The sequence below is a fragment of the Madurella fahalii genome (genome assembly GCF_045866475.1).
Source record: "Madurella fahalii IFM 68171 DNA, scaffold_1, whole genome shotgun sequence".
Classification (NCBI taxonomy): domain Eukaryota; kingdom Fungi; phylum Ascomycota; class Sordariomycetes; order Sordariales; genus Madurella; species Madurella fahalii.
The window spans coordinates 6,032,047-6,053,200 of NW_027263971.1; the positions used below are offsets into that span (position 1 = coordinate 6,032,047).

The 21,154-nt window shown below is 55.5% G+C and overlaps 4 protein-coding genes and 1 non-coding gene across 5 annotated transcripts; 3 read left to right on the top strand and 2 right to left on the bottom strand.

The window, feature by feature from the left end:
• Nucleotides 1–4,539: 4,539 nt before the first annotated feature.
• On the top strand, nucleotides 4,540–6,237 carry WHI3_1 (cell cycle RNA binding protein whi3; the record flags this gene model as incomplete). Its single annotated transcript, XM_071057260.1, has 1 exon — nucleotides 4,540–6,237. The coding sequence occupies one exon, from the start codon at nucleotides 4,540–4,542 to the stop codon at nucleotides 6,235–6,237; it is 1,698 nt and encodes a 565-aa protein (XP_070913361.1).
• A 2,524-nt stretch (nucleotides 6,238–8,761) lies between these two features.
• Nucleotides 8,762–8,835, top strand: MFIFM68171_t13. The gene has a single exon. It is a non-coding gene; the product is annotated as a tRNA-Asn (tRNA).
• Nucleotides 8,836–9,453: 618 nt separating this feature from the next.
• Nucleotides 9,454–12,005, bottom strand: RGD1 (Rho GTPase-activating protein; the record flags this gene model as incomplete). The annotated part of the gene is made up of 7 exons (XM_071057261.1): nucleotides 9,454–9,734; nucleotides 9,789–9,938; nucleotides 9,991–10,732; nucleotides 10,789–10,979; nucleotides 11,038–11,656; nucleotides 11,736–11,789; nucleotides 11,853–12,005. 7 exons carry the CDS (start codon nucleotides 12,003–12,005, stop codon nucleotides 9,454–9,456), a joined length of 2,190 nt encoding a protein of 729 aa, XP_070913362.1.
• Nucleotides 12,006–17,671: 5,666 nt separating this feature from the next.
• Nucleotides 17,672–18,887, bottom strand: HOM2 (aspartate-semialdehyde dehydrogenase; the record flags this gene model as incomplete). Its single annotated transcript, XM_071057262.1, has 3 exons — nucleotides 17,672–17,739; nucleotides 17,798–18,790; nucleotides 18,860–18,887. The coding sequence occupies 3 exons, from the start codon at nucleotides 18,885–18,887 to the stop codon at nucleotides 17,672–17,674; spliced, it is 1,089 nt and encodes a 362-aa protein (XP_070913363.1).
• Nucleotides 18,888–19,873: 986 nt separating this feature from the next.
• Nucleotides 19,874–21,091, top strand: MFIFM68171_01841 (Bacilysin biosynthesis oxidoreductase bacC; the record flags this gene model as incomplete). The annotated part of the gene is made up of 1 exon (XM_071057263.1): nucleotides 19,874–21,091. One exon carries the CDS (start codon nucleotides 19,874–19,876, stop codon nucleotides 21,089–21,091), a length of 1,218 nt encoding a protein of 405 aa, XP_070913364.1.
• Nucleotides 21,092–21,154: the final 63 nt, after the last annotated feature.

Sequence of the window (21,154 nt, forward strand, 5' to 3'; positions counted from 1 at the left end):
TGGTGGATGGATGATTGCGGTCGACCGGCCATCTAAAGGCGCCCTTGGGAAGGCGGACAGGACTCGTGTTTGTTAGGGCTATATCGGGGCATGCGAGCGTTGTGGAACAGGCCGAGATTGCAATCGCGGATCCTGCGTCTCTACAGATTATATGCATCGCAAGAGCCTCAGTCAGCCGTTTGCTTCCGCGATCAGTGCGACGGCGGGTGCGGGAACGAGCACCATCCCCGCCATTGGCCGAGAAACGAGTAAAGCGAGCAACCGTACAACCATGCTACCGGGCTCTACTTGCTGGTTGTGGCTTGGTGGGTGACTATAAAGATGACGATTGCTTGCACCTAGTGATCCGGCGTCGTGGGGCATCAATGCATCCGGGGTTAGATGCTATCGCACGAGGTCCTGGTTGTGGAGGCGCAAGAAACCATCGCGGCCGGCTGGGGGAGGAGATGATGCACGGGATGGGGCCAACAGAAAGACCAATCCGAGGGAGAAACTCAACCACACCTTTATTAGGCGGCTGTTTCCCTGCTTATTCCGTGTGCGCACACCCGCTGCGGCCTAAAGTTTGGTTCCAGGCCAGTCCCACACCCCCAACCAACGCCAGGCCCTTCTGTTGTGTCTGGTATAGATGTACAGTACATACAGGGCGGTACGCGCAATTCTGTGCCTGTCAGCGCGGGCGCTTTGAGAACTCTTGGGGTCCCAGAGGCGGCAATCGTAACGATTGGTTTGGCATTTCGGCCTGATCGAGCTTGTCCTGAATTTTATCGTAATGTAAAATGCCGGATTGGGAGGCGTGCTCTTGCTTACCTTCTTCTTGGCTACCGCCCGGTACTTGGGGGAGTCCAAGACCGCTGAGTCCGGCTTGTTTCAAGGGTTGGATCCGGAAAACCATGCCCGCATAGAGCGAAAAGTGTGCCGGAGCAGTGTGGGCAGGCGAGATAATCTTCACCGAATCAGGCCCTCTGAATCCGTTTCGCAATGGCTCTGGGCCTCAAGTGATTGCCGTTTGCTGCCGCGGCCCTTCCCATTCCGGCTTCAGCTTGGCTCGAGAGACGCTGCATGTGTGCCGGCGTGCATGGACATCGCCGTTCCTACCCTTGGCCCTGTAGCCAGGTGTCTGGTTCATGGCGTAAAGAACAATTCGCCGGGATTGACCATTTCGATGAGCCCGTTTCCCACGAGTCAGGTGAATTTCTTCTACTGCTTCATGACGGCACGGCTCATGGCTAGCCACGGCCATCAAACCTGGCTACGGTGCCCTCCCGAACCCGCTCCGTGATGCATCGATTGGCGGCTGCGACAAGAGCCATGTGCCCATGTGGCTGAGTTTTGGATCGCCGGTCGGTGTCATCGCTTGACGGGTCACCTGCCTTCAGTATTATACCTGCCTGTCCTCCAAGGCCTCAATGACGATCCAGAAGCGGCAAAGTTGGCCGCCCGGCTCTGCCCAACAGGTTTTGCGACTTGGATGGTGAAGAAGGCGGCCTACAAGACGAGGATGGTCGGTAGAGGATGGACTCACGGTCCCCTGATTCGTCTGTCCCGTGGAGGGTTGCTTCCCAATTATGAAGCTCAATGAATTTGGCCGGCTTTGCCCAAGGGACCTGGGCAGCCGCGCTGCTGGATCGCAGCTTGCTAAAAGCGGCCAACATGTCCGATTGTGGGGCTGGAAGCAACCTGAAAGTCACTCGCAGCGAGCAGCCTTCTAATCCTCCGCGCGGTTCCCATCGTTGGGGCTGGCTCTCAGCACCTCTGCATCTCAACCCGCGCAAGCCGAGTTCTCGCCTCGCACCGACGGTAGCCCACGTCCATGTCCGTGGGACTCGTGGGTGGGGCATGTCTACCACAGTATCCTAGAGTCAAACGGTTCTGATACGGACGAGAAACTTACCCAGCTCCTTCGAGAGCGCCCCGGCAGCACGAGGCTTCGCAATTGCAGCAGGCTCCACCAAAGCCAATGGCTGCCTTCCGCAGGGCACCAAATCTCCCAACCGGATGCAGCCGGTGACTTCCCCCCACCTTATGCGCGCTTCAGAGGAAATCGCAGCACCACCCGCATCTGTTGGGCCCGGTGCGACACACCCATAGTACCTTGGCCCCTCACCGGTCATCCTATCCAGACTCCATTGGACACACCATCTTTTACTCTCTCGCACTGCTCGAGTTGAAGCAGGCAGCAGTGCCCCGTTCGGCAGACGACACATTCTCTTGTGTCGATGCGGTGGCTATCCGCGGGAAGTAGTACCCTCCGGCCCGAGCAGTTGTGCCGTCCCTTGACCCTCTCTCTCCGTCGTGGCAACAAGGGAGTGGAATGTGGCGTTTCCGCGGGGATCTCACTGGCCGTCCTGGTCCTGATCAGATGCCGTGCTTTGCTGAAACCCACCAACCCCGGACGTGTGCGCCTCTTGGATCTGGTGTGCAAGAAGTCTAACCTGTCGAGAGGCTTCCCGTCCGCTGATGCACGCCATGGCGATAGCCTCGGGGGGGGGGGGGCCGACGCCTGGTAAATACTCGGGGACAGGGCACAGTGCTGAACTCGCGGGGCCATGGCTTATCGCGCCTCCTCCGAGATAAAAGACATGGCCAAGGTAGGCCTGGGCGATAAGAGATGGCCGTCGGGGTCCCCAGCAAACGAGACGGGGACAGATGAACTGTGCACGGAGAGCGCAGAGCCTCGAGGCGTTTTCACAGGGCGGGGTCCAGATCCTCTCGACTCTCCAACCTAGGAGGTTACATTGCTAGCGCCCCAGGTCGACCGCGTCTTCAGGTTCGATCCTTCGCGGGCTACTCCAATTCAAATCAGCGAACAACCAAGTACAGTTCAATGAGAGCCGTGTTAGAGGGCCCTTCAATTCTTACCGTGTCAATTTTCTGCGCAAAATTGCATCCCATCTTATATACATATATATACATATATGCCTTGCGCGTTTGGTGGACAAGAGAGTAATCCGTACAGAGAGGGGCGCACTTCAAGCCGGGCGAGCAAACCGACGCGAGGGGTGAGAAAAGAGTGGAACTGAGAGTTTTGACCTGCAGGTTGCGTGCAGATAAAAGTGGCCCCGCCCCATCCAGACTCCGCCATTCTTGGGCTCCAGTACGCGTCCCGCTTTGGTTTAGTGGGTTGAGTGCTACTGCGTCTCGATACCCACTCACACCTGTGGCCGGGGGTTCCATCAGTCTCTCCGAGACTTGAGTGGGTGGGTACCTTGCGAGTTCCTGAGTTCTCGTTTCGGTGCCCGGGGCTTGCCGCAACGGCAGTTCATTCCTCCATGCCCCGGGGGCTGCAACTTTGAACAGTTTTGCTGTTCGTTTGGATCCTGTGTCCATTCTCACTCACCAGGACGTGGCCCGTAAGTGCCATTGCTGCTGCCCTATAGACAGCCAGGTCTGTTCGTTTCCGAAGCAGAGGTGTAGCCCATCCCATCACGGGCCGAGCCAAACCTTGTTTGACGCAATTGACGACAGAGGTGGAATGGAAGTTGATCTGGCCTGCCATCAGATGCGCGCGTGGTTCAGTCCGTGCCCATGCGCTACCTCACCCAGGGTAGGCAAGGGATTGTGCCCTTAGTAGATTCTCTATTGGATTGTCCCCAGGTGAGCCCGTCTAGATAGGCCGCACAACTCTCAAATCGCCCGCCTCCACCTCCACAAAGGAGAAAAGGGCTGGATCAACCGAGGTGCCCTTGTCCCGGTCGTTACCAAGTTTCCTTTTTCCCACGCTTACCTCCGTTTCACAGTGTCTATCTTTGGCCCTCGAGCCCATGCTCTCGCGCTCAACACAACTAACCCTTCGTCTCGAGCCGTCCGCATTGCCAGCTTCGGTGCAATAGATCGTTCAGTCATCTGCGTCGCCGGGCTTCACAGGGCACTATCGCAAGGTGCGTGCAGAGTGGGACTGCTCTTTCTCCCACGGTATTGTGCCGATGCTCATGTGGTGCAGGTCGAACCAACGACACTGTAAGGTACGTTTTGCGTACTGTGTATTATAATAAACCTATCCCAGGGAGACCCCTCGCGCAAGTTTCCCATTGACTGGATCATCTCACCCCTACCCAAGCCGTCCGCTCACTCGATCAAGCACGCACACACACGCTCTGCGACAGCTCCCTTCCTGCACAAAGCTTCCCCCCCCCATCCCACACCAAAACTTTCTCCAACCCCCAACTTTTTTTCCCTCCCAGTCGTTGTTCTCGCCGCTGCGCTGTTGTAATCTGTGCCTGCACTGCACACCTCCACCCGCAGTCTTATTGCGCGCCCCTCACAGCATCGTCATTTTTCATTTTTCGGTTGCAACTTTTTTTTTCCCCTACTGTCGCGTCCCGACGAGTAACAAGCAACAAGCAACAAGCGAACACCACGACCAGCGCTCCCAGTCCCGGCGCTCCTGGACCCGTATCGTCCGCGGCACCTGCCAGCTTTTCTCCACCAGTTGTCGCCGCGCACACTGCGCGTTTCCACTCGTTCTCACGGTTCGATCAGCGCGATCGTCGCTCCAACTGTCCCCAGAATCGCGCGGCGCTGCATGCATCGCGAGGCATGAACGGGGATTACAACCAGCCCAGTGTATCATCCGGCGCGCCTGCCAACACTTTCGCCCCTCTGACGTCGAACCGCGCAAGCCCTTTCTCCGCGACCACCGCCGCGACAAAGAATGCAATGGCCGTCCCGGCCTTTCTCCCACCTGCGCCGCCTTACCGGACGACGGTCACTACCCAATCAACCTATACTCGGTCGTTCCCAACCGCCAATTCGTTCGATCGCGACGCGACCAAGTCGTCGGCCGCTCCGTTCTCTGTGACGCCTCCCACCCTCTCGTCGGCGCTGATCAGGAACCTGCCGCTCAACACCTCGGAGGAATCGCTGCGCCTGATGATGGTCTTTTCTAAGGACCTTGTCGAGGTCGAGGTCTTGCCCGTCGAGCAATCTGGAGATGCAGGTTTTCGCTCTGCCATCCTCAGGTTCAAGAGTCCCGCCGGCGCCCAGGAGGTCAAGAACATGCTCGATGGCAAGTCCAACATCTCAAACGACGCCGACATGATTGTCGAGATTCTTGGCTCGACAAGTCCCACCGCGCTGGGCAAAAAATATTCGAACGACGCCACCATCTCCGCTGGCGCATCGTCTGCGGCCTCTTCTGCCGCCTCCTCGGCAGCCTCCTCGGCCCCGTCGTCGAGGCAGACATCGCGATTCAACGGGACATTCCAATCGCTCGAGAAGCTGTCATCTCCCCTGATCACCATGTACGGAGACTCGATGACCCACGAAACGAGCGCACACTACCAGAACATCTTCTCGCCTCAGTCGCCGATCGGGAACCACCTCGCAAACAGTACCCAGGTGACCAGCAAGTCGTTGATCGACTCGACTGACGGTGATGAAACCGAGGAGCTTTTGAAGGACGCCGTCGGATTTGCTGAGTTCGCCGAAACTGGCCTGCAGCGTCGCCAGACCGCTCCGCAGCTTCCCATCTCCCACATGGCAAACCTGTCGCTGAACACGACCCCGACGCCAGGGCACGCTCCGGTAGCCCATTATGGACATCCGGGCATGGGTGGTCTCCCGGGACTTCCGACCACCATGTCCCCGACTCTCATGTCCGGCCCCGGCGTTGCATATCCTCCGCCGTACCGAGCGAACCACTTCCCTCCGGCGAATCCGGCTGATCAGAATCCGCCTTGTAACACGCTCTATGTCGGCAATCTCCCCGTCGATACCTCAGAGGAGGAGCTCAAGGCTTTGTTCTCGAAGCAGCGGGGATACAAGCGTCTCTGTTTCAGGACGAAACAAAACGGGCCCATGTGCTTCGTCGAGTTTGAGGACGTGTCGTTTGCCACCAAGGCGCTGAACGAACTGTATGGGCATTTGCTCCATAACAGCGTGAAGGGTGGCATTCGCTTGAGTTTCTCCAAGAACCCGCTTGGTGTCCGCTCGGGTCAGACATCGGGTCAGAATGCTCCCGGCGCCATGGGCGGTATGAGCGGAATGCATACCGGGTCGGCCAGCGGGTTCACTACTGCCAGTGGCCCCCCGCCGGGACTGGCAGCGCCGCCTGGCCTCGGCGGTATGAACCGGGCCGGATACACAGCCTCGCCCGGTCGGGGAGCTGGCCCGAGCGGCATGTACAGCTCGCCCACCGTTGCAGCTGCGCCGAGTAATCCGTGGGGCGGCATGTACAGTGGCATGGCCCATGGACCCATCATGGCCGCTTATCCCCCGCATATGATGGGGAAATAAGGCCCCCCTAATTCGAAGCGTTGATTGTTTTGCGGGGCGTTTGTGGATCATGCAGTTTTGGGGTTGCGATATCCATTTCGCGTTTTCTTTTCGTTGCTCGCCGCGGCCGCTCGGATGGGCCCCTTTCATCGTCGCCCGACGCCGGTTTCTCGGACCTGACACAGCATGACACCGGACATGGATCTAAACCCGGCCGGTCGGGAGCAAACCTTTCAGCAGTCATTGCTTGCATGTCGCTGGCATCTTCGACGTCTGCACTCATAGGCGCACAGGTCTGAGATCAGGGGGGGTTTTTTTTTTCTTTCGACATGGAACGATTCCCCCCACTTTCACGATGTTTTGTTGGTTTGCTTTTTGTTGCATTTGTCGGCCTTTTGTCTTCATTTTCGGGACAAGGGAACATCAGAGCATAGAGGGCTACTTTTTCATCCCTTTTTCCGGGTACTGGGAGAGAAGAGTAATAACTCTTGGCCTTCTTCCCTGGGGAACCCACCATCTCTCTGGGGCGATTGTCTCGCGGCTGTCGTCGACCTTAGGGTTTTTATTTTATTTTTTTACACGCACACTTCGCACACGCATACATCAGTCATGGCAAGCAGGGCGCAAGGTCAGGCGGGAAAGGGCGAAAGGGGCTGGAAGGAAATACCTATTTATGGCCAAGGCGTCGCTATTGGGTTTATCATCATACCAGAAGGCGCTCGAGCATTCAGCGATTAACGGGATCTTCTGTGTTTGCTGTGGGAAAAAGGGGAAGGCCCGCAGGAGTTCTGGCAAATGGTTGGCGTGGTTTTACATCAACAGACAGCCGGATGGACGGATGGGTGTCTGGATGGGATCGTGGTTTTCCTCTTGTCCTTTGCAAGCGAACAGGGTTATAAAGTTTCCAAGGTTTCAAGTGCTTACACGCCGTTTCTCCAAGCAACCGGTGCGCAACGCTTGTTTACTCTGTACGACAGATGGACGGACGGACCCAGATTCTCCCCCAGTTCCTTTAATGACGATTTGGACGATCCAATGGGAGAAAACACGGGTGGACTCGAATTGGGGAGGGTGTTTTTTTCTTTTTTCTTTTTTCTTTTTTCTTTTTTTTCCCCCTGGTACCACTATGAAGAAAAAAAAAACCCCCCAAAATCCACAGGAAACAAGAAACGGCAACATTTGGGGACCATCATTCGCACACGGAGGGTAACGCACATACGGGCGCGGGATACCAGCAAAAGACTTGGGAATGAATGGATGGTTTGATACAGCACTTACATGAGCAAAAGGGATTTGCATCGAGGGTTACTACTCACCGTTGGCTTCACTTGGGGGCTTTATTTTGGATGGAGATTTATAGCATTTCGGGGTACGGCGATTTTAGCCCCTTATTCTTTTCGGTTCTTCCGCTGTTTTTTTACTCGCTTCTTTCTCATTCCCCCTTTTACGTTTGCGAACTCGTTTCCCATTTTCCCACTTTATATTTTTTTCAGACACCGGCTGGCTATACGGGGTCGTTCCTGCGAACTCACTGTTGTGGGCTAGGATTTTCTCATGAATCCCCCGCCAGCGAGTCGAGAGCAACGGGACACGAGATGTCGGCATGTGGCATGGGGCGCTTTGTCGAGGAACTCTTTTGGTTCATGGCGGTGTTTCTTCGCTCAGAAATCGATTTCACTAGTTATCATCATCATCATTATCATTATCATCATTATCATTATCATTATCATTACCATCATCATTGAGGTGTGACACGTTGCGTCTTCTACTATAAAAATGGCCATTTGGCGGGGGGCGGGATACCTTGGGAGGATTGCGGGCTCTCTTTTCGTTCTTGAGTGGTTTGCCCAGATCAACGGTGGAGACGGGATTCGATCCTAGATCGACTCGAAGATTATCTTCGGCGTGGGCAAATAGTGATGGATGCCGCCCTCCTGCTGGATACTTCAGATGGGCTTTAGGAGACCTGCTTTCTCCTTCGATTCTTCGTTTCTCTCTTTACATGAGGCATCGGATCTAGGCAAGTGCTTTGTCGAAAGGCTGCAGTTTGCCTAACATTGATATATCCCCGGCCATCCTCATCATGGTACTTCGGCCCTGCCCGCTAGAGTAGAGAGTGATCAAGGAAAATCAAGAGCTCTGCCGTACGGCCTATTTGGTTCAACAAGGGAGGAAACTTTTCGGGCATGAGAGACTGATAGCGTTCAACTAAGTCAATCCTCATCCAACCAGCAACCCAGCCGGATGAGCAAAAGGCTTGAATTGGCTGCCTCCGCGACGATGCAATGTGACTGCCGTGACCCATGTCCTTCCAAAGACCCGACGTTCGCGCCGTGAGCCTCTCAATACCAACCGACTTCTCGTCAGGAGCAATATCGGCAGTTAACCAGACTGCCAATCCCCTAAAAAGGGGCAGCAACGGCTAGAGCCACTTGAGCCTCGGTGGCAGCAGGCCAGGAGTTTTTTTTTTTTTTTTTTTTTTTTTTTTCCCGCTGCCACACTCACATCAACCCTAACCGAGGCGTGGAACACAAACCTTGAAAGATCCTCTGTGGCGCAATTGGTTAGCGCGTCTGACTGTTAATCAGGAGGTTGGAAGTTCGAGCCTTCCCGGAGGAGTCTACTTTTTCTTTTGGTATTCTTGCCTATTTTAGGGGTTGTCCTTTTGTCTCGCAGGGATAGCTCTCTTGCCGACGGCAAACAAAACTAAGCCGATGGTCTAGTGGTTCGGTAAACCCATGGTGGCGTTTTGGGCTTCAACGGTTTGCTGCGCGTCATTCACGTCCAATCGCGAACAACCTCCACCCCTGGTTTATGGAGATGGCTTCTTGTTCCTAGCGTGCGCCTCTTTTCCCGGGATTGCTCGACCGGTGATGACTGTGGCTTGCGTTTTTGTATCATACTAGTACAGAGGCGTCGCGGTCGGTTTAAGAGAACAAGAACGCTTAGATGCGAAGACTGTCTAGCTGGTGAGACTAGATGCACAAACTCCACGACGGAATAACAATGATGATGATGGATAATGCGAGACTAGAAATGTATCATCATAAGATTCCGCCGCGCCGATATAGCTTTCCAACCCCCCCTCGTCCCCTAATCATCCCATCATTCATTAGGCATACATCTGGCATGCGACATACGTATAAATGATATAGTCAGCCAGTCAGGCATCCGCGTTTCTTCCCAACAGTACACCTCCCGCCCCTTTACCCAATTAGCCGCTCATGCTCACGTTTCCTAATCATCTTCGTCAAAAATCTGGTATGTATTCTGCAAGATGGTATCGACCACGCGGACTTGCCAGCCGGCGTCCGAGATGTTTGACCCGGGCGCGGTGCCCATCAGCGTCGGGCCGAACACGATGGCCAGGTTCTGGGAGCTCATTCTGTTGGTTGACGAGCTCTCTATGACGCGGTGTAGATGCAGAGTCAGTGCGCGCAGGGTTGCATAGTTGGGATCGGGGAGGCTGTTGATGATGGCATGCAGCGAGTCGCGGCGGACCGTGTCGTCTTCATTTTCTGATGCGTTCAGTTAGATATATGGAATGGGTAGCGAGCTAGGGCAAGACTCACTGGCCGCTTCGATAAATGCCATGTAGTTCTCCTTTGTTAGTAGCGGGTTGGGCAGATCCCGGAAGAACTGCTTCAGCAAGCCAGCGACACTGTTTACGTCGTGGAAGAAGTTTTCAGGGTTTCGGAAATCAAGGTTACTGGAACCAGAGTCTACAGGAGGCTTTAGCCGGTACACACATGAGAAGGCGATGGGATTACATACCTGTATCGAACAGATTCTTGAGCTTGTTCACATGTGGTACGGAACCAGAGAGCCGGTAGATGCCCTCGACATTCAGACCAAACAGGTCTACAGCTTGGATACACTGGTACACGACCATTGGGACCGCCAAGCCGTCCCGCTCGTACAGCGTAGACAGAGCAACACCAAACACCGGGCGTGGTGGAGCCATTTGCGGTGCTGCCGGCGGTGACTGTCTGCGAGCCTGGGGAGGGCCCATAGGAGGATGTTGGTGGAGCGGATTTGACATTGAACTGCCGTGTTGTGGGGGAGGTTGCGAGTAGGGTGCTTGCTGCTGGGCTTGGCTAGATTGGAACGGTAGAGCCCCTAACTGCGGTGGTCCCTGAGTGGCAGCAGCGGTGTAGGGCGCAGCGAACCGCGAGTTGGGGACCTGAGATTGTTGCGGCGCGCCGCCCCGATATTGCTGCTGGCTTGTGGGACCGTTACTGCCATGGTTCATCGTGCTGCCATGGCTGTAGCTCCTCTCGTGCTGCGGTTGTGACGAAGGCCGGGGGGGACCGCCAAGAATGGGAATCGAGCTGGTGCTCTGATTATAGCTGTGCCCCAAAGGTCCCTGGTTCGCCGAGGGCACGGTAGGGTCGGAAAAGGTACTTGATCTTACGTTCTGGAAGATTCCAGGTTGCGGCGGCTGGATGGGGGCGGGGTTTGGTTGCTGTGCGGTATTGTGGGCGCCAGATGTTCCCCGGTTTGAAGCGTCAAGGAGCTGGAAAAGGCATCAGTCTCGTAAAAACAGATACTGGAAGGCTAATGGCAACGTACCGGATTGCGCTCATACTTGGGCAGCCCGGTCTTCGCTTGTAATCTGAAGTGTTGGCCGCTCAGATAGTCGTTGAGATCTTTGTCGTTGTCGATACGAAGGACACACTCGCGCAAGCTTCGCATATCGCCGTCGTTCTTGAGGGGGCTGATGCTGAGGCCGTTACTCAGCACCAATTTCTCATTGAAGGAAGCTGTGAACATGGTCAGTAACCCACTCCTCCACTTCACACATGATCCGAGCCTGCCTACCGAATTTTTGCATCTGCAATGCCAAGCCCGAGTCGCACTCCCTGACAATGTCCTGTAGCGCCTGCACCGTCTCGGGTCGCGTCTTAGTTTCGAGCTCGCTCCGCTCCGCCGCCGCCACCTGAACCTTGGCCTGATAATCTTGGTCCGCCACCTGAGCTTTCCGGAGCAGCTCCTCCTCGTGCTGGGCGCCCGTCTTATGTCCCTTGAACCCGAACATCTTCCCGCCCTGACGGCCGGTCGTGTCGCCGGTGCGAGCGCGATCGTATTCCTCAGCTAGCGCATCGTACTTGGACTTTGACTTGCGCATGGCGGCCTCCAGCTCGGCCACGCGGTGCTCTGCAGCCAGCCCACTCTGCTTCCAGCCCTTCCTGGATTTTTCGGCCATGAGGGCTAGCTCTGTCAGGTCTTCGGCCATCTGGTGCAGTGATGTGGCAAATTGTATCCCATTGTCGGCCATGCGCTCGTGGACGGCCATCATCTCGTCGTATGCCGCCGCGAAGGTGCCGGTTCGGTGTTCGGTGCGTTGCATATTCTCCTGCGACAATCTGCAAAGTTTCTTGAGCGAATTGGCGTAGTCATCCTCGAGTATGGAGCGCTTCTTGAGGAACTGGGCAAACTCCTGTGTTTCCCGATGGGTTAACGTCTGACACGAGACGGGCGCGGGGCGGGGCAATACAGATCCCACGCCGACGGCGTACCTTTGCGGAGGCGATGCTCTGCTTTAACCGGTTGAGCATCACCGAGATGCCAATCTGCAGACCCGGGTCAGTTTTGCGGGGCGCATGGCAGATACGCGGCGTCAACTAGGTGCGCACCTCTGATGTCAAGACATCCTGCACCTGCGATTTCGTCTCGTGGCTCGGCCCTGATGCCGCTGGTGCCGGTGCCGGTGCCGGTGCCGGTGCCGGTGCGGTTGGGCTTGCTGCTTCCTTCTCAGAAACCGCCGCCGCTGCTTCTCCCGGAGACATAGCGGCTAGGACTTGAGGAGGCAGTCGAAGCTGTTGTTGTCGACTGCGCTGTGGTGGCGCGGATGGTGTTGGGTGGTGTGTGGGGATCGGGGAAGTTCGACAGCGAAGGTCAGGGTTGGGCATTACACAGAGTGCGCCAGGGTCACCGGGTCGCGCGACCAATCCGGACGACGTTGGGCGGAGCGGATACGGAACGGTAAACCGCTGTTTCCCGGTGGGCTCTCGACCTGCTGCGAGGTGCTAATTAAAGATGCGATTAAAGCTAAGCGGGGGCGGGAGTGGGGAGGGGTGAGGGGTGAGGGGGCCCAAGCTCTGTGCGTTGGGTGCGTTACCCAATGTGTGGAGCTCACAGGCAACAACCCGCCAGAAAAGCAACTTAGCGCATGAACCGATGCAGTTTCAACCCTTGCCTCGACCAAACCGAGAATCGAGGCGCCAGACGGCGGTACAGTACGATGTCAGTTTTTTTTCCTCTGGCAGGGGTACTGACAGGGGGAAATGCAGGGGCTGCCACGAAGAAAAACACCAACCACTAAATTTTGCATTGTTCTACCATACAAACACTCGTATATATTATGCATGCCATTGGCAACAGTTATAGCCTTGCAACGCCCCTGCATCAAGGCTAACCAATCTGCTAGGTACTATATGGAAGCTCTTTCGAAGCTTCCAAAACATACCCACCTAGTTTTATCGTAGTCTACATTCCTTCTAAGCCATATCAATCTTGTGCTGTACATACTCCTTTGTCCACAGATTGAGCCACTAGCAGAAGAGAAGCTAGCTAATTTGAGGAATAGTCATGGCGACCCACGGCTCTGAACACGAGGTCAGAATCCTAAATTCTACCAACGACATCAGTCAATGAAGCGTATATAGCGTTTTGGAATGGTTACCAGCATCGTAATGGCATGTCAAGGCAGGGTATCGCGTTGGAAAAGAACCTGTCGCGATCTGAAAGGGTTTAGCGCTGCCAAGAGTTAGAGCGCAGTTAGCCACAGGGGATCTCTTTTGTATATATACCGCTCAAAGTCTCCCACATATTGGGATCAGAACAAGGCACATTTTTTCTTTCTTTTGTACTTCCAACGCCCTATTCCTGAGCGCCCTTTTCGCTCCCTGCAGTGCGACAGAACCTTTCTTGTTCTATACTCATTGTTCCGTTTATCACGCATGAGGTTATCAAATTCCATCCCAAACGTTATGTGATCACATACCACTTCCAGCGGCCACCCGGTTCGATATCTCGGCGAAAGTATCTCTTCTGCGGACGCTTGATCCGGGGGCTTGTCGGAAGGAGAGATGTGTAGGGGGACACGGGTCCGAAAGGTAGTACCGTAGTTAAACTGAGTCGGTCCAATATGTCTCCTTTGGTGCATTTAAACCAAGCATTATCGACGTCGTGTCGACTCATAATTAGCGGCTTCATTCTAATTGCGGCAACGCCCACTTGACCATCCAATCTGATCTAAGCACTTGGTCTATCGTCAAGCGCTCCTCAGGCCGAAACTTGCGCATCCCCCGCATCAAGTCAAGAATTACGTGCGTCTCCTCGTCCCCAGACACCCCAGATCCCTCCCGTTTCCTTCTGTATTTTTGCACGAATTCCTCAAACGCTTCCTCGAGTGGGAGCCACGTCTCCCGAATACCCGTGGGCCGGCGAGGTATGTTTTGCTCTTTGTCCACGCTTCCTGCGCAAGTTCGTTCCCACTGTTTCCGCTAGTTCAGAGGGAAATTCTCGGGACCTAGGACGTCGATTTGCTGCGCTACAATTTCATCTTCTGTCTCCGACTCACTGAAGATGAATTTCATGCCTAAGATTTCCAATATAGCGGCTCCAAGGCTCCAAATATCAGATGGGTACAACAGAGGTACGTCGGGCTCAGAAAGCGTTTCAGGTGCTTTCTTTGACACAGGCGTGTTGCAGTCCTTCCCGAGACGCTTCTCCTTGGCCGGGGCAAACGCCTCACCAAAGTCGCTTAGCACAAGACCATGCGAGTCCGCCAGAGTGAACTCTTGGGCCTTTTTCCCGAGATACAGAGGCAGCACAGCCTGGGCGGAACATTAGGCGGGAGCGGTTCTCCATCGACACGCCTGATGGGTACCGTCTCCGGCTCGCCATATTTCTCCCTGAATTGGTCGATTGAGAGTCCGTCAAAGGTTGATGGAAGTTTGACCAAGACATTCCAAAGATGAATATCCATGAATGTTTCAGTCCCCTTAGCTATTCATAATCAAAATGGAATGAACCGACCTCCGTGCACATAGCCACGCGAGTGGACAAAGGCAACAGCCATCGCCAATTTCGCAGCCCATGCGCGGGCGACTTCGGCGGGAAAGAGACGGCTGAATGATGCTTCTCTCAGATCTCCTTGCGCAGGAGCCACCACGTAACACAGGTGTGACCCGTTTGGCCCTTCGACGTCGAATTCATCTAAAATGTTTGGTATGGCGCCACTTGCCTCGATGGCCGCATTGGCAAGATGTGATGTTGGCCTCGAAGTAGAGAGCTCGTGAAGGATACCAGACTCGCGTCGAGGAAGTGATGTGCCAGATATTCCCACCTTGACCGCGACATAGCGTTCCAGACGGATGTCCCGACAAAACCAGATGGTCGAGTAACCACCGAAACCCAACTTGTCAACTATTCGGTAGCGACCATGCAGTAAGTCGTCAATCATGACCGGATGATAGCCACCGGGCTGATAATTTTCCAATCGCTCGGCCCCATCGATTCAATCATACTCAATCCGTTTACCGGGCGTCATTGTCAAATATCACAGATAAGAACAGCTGCTGTCCAGCAGGAGTCTGGGGGTACGTGGAGGGAACGCGCTGCTCGCGTTCAGGCCTGATAGTGGCGCGCTATGGACACGGAAAGAAGGACAATAACGAAGTTGCAGGCAGCGGAATGCTGTTCCAATTCCCGGATGTGGAATGATTAGGGCGAAGCAACTGGAATAAATGTGCGAGCATTGTATTTGCCTCGCTCGGCGCGCCGTTGAAAGCCGCTTCTCAAACCGGAATCCGCCCAGAAAAATGGCTTACGCAGCAGGGAGCCCCATCAAAGCGTGACTAAGGCCATAACCGCGCGTTTGCGGTTCGCCGTCGCCTCGGGACCGTAGAAGTCATCGGCTCCACTGATTCCTGCTTGTTTTCGGCTTTTGTTAGGCAGTTGCTCTTACCCTGGGTTTTTCGGTCCCAGCTCCTGGCCGCGCAAGTTTTTCCCGGTCAGAGCACTAGCGGTTTTTCCGGATTCGTTGTTTTGGCCAATTCTCGGGAACCCAGCCGATATCGACTTCCGAGACGATGGCTATACCTCGGAGAAGCCGGTACTCCACAGGCGGCCAGGAGCTGCCGAGGGGGTTGGGCAACCCGAATGTGACTCTTTCGGTCCCGACGAAAGAGTTGAGGGAAGCCGTTGCATTGCTGCTATATATTGCCCCACAGCCCGTAATCATGGCGTGACACTTAAGGCGCAATTGCTGCCCTGCAATTGCAGTTCCGCTTTTGCAACACATGGCTTCCATCAGCGGTGTGAATTTTGTCAAGTTCTTCTTCTACGCCGGCAATACCATCTCGAAACAAAGAAAGCAGGCACTTGTTGCTCTGGTATATGCGACGGCTCAGATCTACAGCTAGCACCCAAAGCAATCTTGATTCGGTACTGAGGGCCCTCTCGTGTCCCCTACGTCTGCTATTTTCTCCTCAGAGTGCATTCATTCGCCATTTTACTGATACGCTCGGTTTGAATAGAGCTGATATTCATGACACTACAACACTCGATGGGAAGTGGAGAAAAGATCTAAATGGGTGGCACGGCACTTTTGCCTTTAAGGATAAGTTAGCGATCAAATTCAACAAGAAGTGCACGTCGCATCTCACGGGTACACGAATGGGAAGGAAGATTTCGTTCTCAAAGAGGCGATGCATTCCCCGGAGAAGAAGGACACTACCCCAAGGCGAGGAGGCAAGGTTGTGTGGCCAGACGAGAATGATCTGGAGGAATATGTAGCCAGCCCAGTCGGGTATTCTCACGTGCCTTAAGTTACGGTGCCAAAACCGACTCAGATGTATTGTCATTTCACTTATACTGAAATGGTGCAGAAACACACATCTACATCCACATACACATCAAAACAAGGGGGGAGGGCAAAGATGGCCAAATGCCAGACAGACAAAATAGACAAGACAGGCCAGGCGACACCACCACAAATTGGGTTCCTGCAGCCTAAACAGGGTTAAAATAATATGTACAGATAGCGCTCCCTCTGCTCAGAAGGAGATCACTTTGCACGCAAAGAAAGCTCGTCAATTGAGCCTACAACAGGTGTGGAAAAGAGTGTTGAATTGATTTTCCTGTCTAAGGAGCGATGGCCAGGACGGCCCTCCTTCTAATTAGTCCAAAAGAAAAAATGGGTTAAAGAGTGCTGAATTCATTGTTCTGTCTAAGGAGCAATGGCCAGGACGGCCCTACTTATGGTGCAAAAGAACAATGGGCCCACGGCAAGTTCCAGCCCCCGGGGCGCCATCCTAGCAACTGTGTCCCTCTGACCAGAGGGACCCTGCCCTCTGGGGACAGTTTTCCCCAACTCAATACATATGCGCCATGAGAGGAGGTGGAGCTCTGGCAAGCTGAACGCAGGTCGTGTCCCTTTCCTACACTCATAAATCTCTTGACACATTACTACCTTAAGCAGATAACCCCACTCTCGCAATATCCTCCTTAGGCACCATTGATCCTAAAGCAATGCGTCTAACGAGACAGCATAGTCATCCTTGCTCCATTACTTGCCCTAGCCAGATAGATTTGCTCCGGATCCCTGGGAAAGTCATGGTAGATAAAAGTACGGAGAACAGTTACTGCTCCTGCAAATTATAAGCTTTCCGTTTTACCCAAGTAGAATTGTATATCAGTCAATACTCTCTACCTGACCACAGTTGGAAGATTCTGAGGGTTGCCATGGGGCGCCGACGGCCAGGAAAGCTGGCCCCCTCCCCGGTCTCTCGCGTTCCCTTTAGTAGGTCCTGTCTCATACCCTCCCCTTCTAATCCTTCTGCGTTGCTGGGAAACCCCCGTGTCTGACCGGCCAAGATACCCCAAATCACGGAGGGGTGTATTATGTGCCGAGGAAAAGTCCAGGCCGCTCAACGGATACTCACGGGATCACAGAGACGATCGTGTTGTTTCATCCGCTTGACAGGTCATCATGCCTTCAGCGAACCCGGTTTCGACCTTAATGTTACCCCTGCATCTCCGGACGGCTAAGCGAGTGGGTATCATGCTCGATGTTCCGCTATGTTACCCAATCATGGCGCATTGGACGGCATCTCGTTGGGGCGCTCCTAGGGCAGATGTTTACAACTCTGACGTCTTTCACGTATCGGGGTTTGCAAACGCAAAACCAGCTGATCAGTTTGATCAAGGTAACCTTGCAGGCCGGCAGCTATATGCATCGCACAAGCAAACACGTTCCCAAATTTACACACAAAGATCGGCGGGACTACGGTCTGTTTCAATGCTGAAACCGAGCATAGGCTGGTATCTCGTATCTTTCTGCTCCTAGATCACCCGTGGTATACGAATGCTAAATTCTGGGCCCTTGCAACAAACTCCAAGACTCGAGTAGTTCCAGCAGAAATTCACGGCGACATATCTACCGCCGCTAGATAAAACCTTTGAGGATCGCGGCTTCGGCATTTAGAATGGATGAGCCGGCCGCACCCACGACAGCTACCACAGCATCAGCAAAGCATTCAGCCCAGGTCAAGCCGCCGCACAAAGGACTTACTGTTGTGGCTTAGCGCCACGAATTTGATGTCGAAAATCCCGCTCTCGTCCTCCCTGACACGGCCCACGCTGACGGTGTAGCCCTTTGATAGATCGCGATCGAGGCGGGGCTGCGGCCGGTCGGGCTCGTCAAAGACCTTGATGGACGGGTCAGGGGCCGACGGGCAGCCTAGTCTCTGGGCTTCGGAGACGTAGCTACGCATGGCCTCCTTGACCTGCTCAGCCGTCGGCGGCGGACGCTGGGCAAAGCGCAGTGACACGCATGCCGTGTGGCCGTCCATCACAGGGACACGGTTGCATGCCGCAGACACGCGCAGCGTCTTTTGCTCCTCGAAGGCGGTGGCATCGGCGTTGATACTCCCAAGAATCTTCTGTGCTTCCGTCTCGAGCTTGTCTTCTTCACCCGAGATGAACGGCACCACGTTGTCGATGATGTCCATACTGCTCACCCCGGGATACCCGGCGCCGGATACGGCCTGCATCGTCATGACGGAGACGGTGTCAATCTTGCCGAAGCGCGCTTGTAGCGCGGCAAAGGGGATGACCAGGCCAATGACGGCGCAGTTGCTGTTGCATACGAGGAACCCTTTTTGCAAGCCATGAGATTTGCGCTGGTGTGGGATCAAGTCGAGATGGTCGAGGTTGACGGTCGGGACGACGAGCGGCACGAGCGGGTCACGGCGGTAATTCTTAGCGTTGGAAAAGACGGCCAGGTTTGCCTGCTGGAACTCCTTCTCGATCTCGCCGGCAACGTCGCTGTCGAGGCCACTGAAGACAATGTCGCAGTCGGAAAACTCGCTCGCCTTGCACTCGCGCACCACCAGGTCGCCGACTTCGGGCGAGATGGGGCTGGACTGCTTCCACCTCACGGCATCGCGGTACTTCTTGCCGGCCGACCGGGACGAGGCGCCAACGGCCACGAGGCGGAGGGAAGGGTGCTGCTGGAGCAGGAGGATGAAGCGCTGGCCGACGGAGCCGGTGCAGCCTAGGACGCCTGTGGCAGGGGTACACGGTTAGTTGACGGCTGCCGCGGGGCAACTCGACCTCCAGGTCCAACACATACCGCAGTTCTTAGGGGGCAATTGAGACATAGTGGAAGTGTTTCTGCAAACCAAGCAAGCTAGGTTGGCCGCTGCTCACGATCAGGTCCTCGGCAGCAAGTATATATGGCAAAATTGTGAGTCAGTCTTCCAAATCCGACCCTCGGTGAACGAACTTTTCGGTTCGCCATCAAGACCAGTGCCCCGCCATGCCCCGCAATCGGAGGGAAGTTCTGGTGGGGGGCCCACAACCCGCTGAGGTAACTGTACCGTAGGGCTGGGTGCTGTTGGATGAAGACGGTACTGTACAGCACAGTGTTGTATAGTACAGCTCCCGGGGTCAATGCAGGTCGAAACCCTAGTGTATCATATTGTCCTGGCAACAGCACCCATCAGATGAACCGTTCCATCGCCATTGAGCCCATTGTTGCAGCTGTCAGTCTTGGATGGGAGTTTTCCTGCAAACAACCTCCACTGAGAAATGCGTGGATAATGATAAGATAGGCTCGCACTTCAGCCAAGCCAAGCCAAGTTCCGGTGTTCTTTTTCAGCCCGCCAAGCATCCTGCTCCCCACCCTCTCCCACGCTCTCGCCTCGTGGCAACCGAGCGGTGAAGCTCTCACTCTGAGATGGTTGCCACTCTGGCGGAGTGCCAGAGTTGTATTCCTAGGTTTAGGGTATATCTATACACCTCCACAATGCAATGCCAGCGTCATGACCCTGCCGCTCAGTATAAGATATAATGCGGGTTCCGGATCCCCAGGGCGGCTCTGAGACCCTTGAACAGGCCGCGCAGCCGCAGACAGGGGTATTTGCCGGGGGGCTGGCCTTTTCCATTATAAATTCAGCTCAACAACCAAGATGATGTGTTTTCCTTTCTCGTAACGCGCTGCTCCGTGTTGGCTTGTTGGCGTAGCACTTTCTCTTGTTTCTCCTTGGACTTGACGTTTTCGGCGCCGGTGAGCTGCCCACCTCGGGTTCCACTTCACTGCCAATGACTAACACAGAATCAGAAAACCCCCAAGTTCAAGCCCACCATGGCCGCCCCCTCCCCGGGCCACGAACCTTGGAGTGTTGTGGACAAGATCGGGCGGTCCGCTCCCGTCGACTGCACCAAGCCCTACGACACGTCCACCCTCGCGGGCAAGACCATCCTCATCACGGGCGGCGCGTCGGGCTTCGGCGCCGCCTTTGCGCGCCACTGGGCCCGCCATGGCTCGCACATCATCATCGGCGACGTCAACGACCGCGCCGGCGAGGAACTCGTCGCCGAGCTGCGCTCCTCTTCTTCCTCGTCATTCCCAGACCAGTGTATCTGCTACCAGCACTGCGACGTGACCTCGTGGACGGACCAGCTCTCCCTCTTCCAGACCGCCCTCTCCTCCAGCCCAACCCGCTCCATCGACGCCGTCGTCGCCGGCGCCGGCATAGTCGACGCCACCAGCCAATTCGACCAACCCAGCCCCAGCCCCGAAACAAACGCCACCACCGCCGCCAACGCCAACGATGACCATCCCCCTCCCCCACCCGCCCCGCCCCCGTTGAACGTCATCAACGTCAACCTCACAGGGGTGATGTACACAGCCCACCTAGCGCTGTACTACCTCCCGCAGGCGGCGTGCAGCGCACCCGCACCCGCACCCGCACCCGCACCCGCACCCACCCCCGCCTTCGGCGGCGACCGCGGTGAAGGCGACGAAGACGCGGGGGGGGACCGGCACCTGCTGCTGATCAGCTCGGTGGCGGGGCTGGTGCCGCTGCCGGGGCAGGCCGAGTACACGGCGTCCAAGCACGCCGTCATGGGCCTGTTCCGCGCGCTGCGCGGCACCGCCCGCCTCAGCCGCGGCGTGCGCGTCAACGTGCTGTGCCCCTACTTCGTCGACACCCCGCTCATGAACAAGGGCGCCATGGCCCTGCTCGCCGGGGGCGCCAAGGGTGAGCTGGCCGACGTGGTGGATGCCGCGACGAGGCTGATGGCCGATTCCCGGATCGTCGGCAGGGCGTTGATGGTTGGCCCCGGCATGGAGGTTGTGGATGATGGGGAGGATGGCCTGGGCCCCGGGTTCAGGCTGGTCAACGACGGGGAGCAGGGGAGGAGGCGTGCCGTGTGGGAGGTCTTTGGGCATGACTATGAGAGGGTGGAGGTGTTTGTTTGGAGGTATTTGGCGATGCTGAATACGCTGAGGACTTTGAGAGGGTGGATGGGGTTGGTGAAGGATTTGTGGGGGTTATTTGTCAGTGGGAGGAGAAGGTAGGGTGATTGGGGTGGGATTAGATGGGTCTTGGGTATTTCAGTATGAGGAAGGCGTTGGATTGTC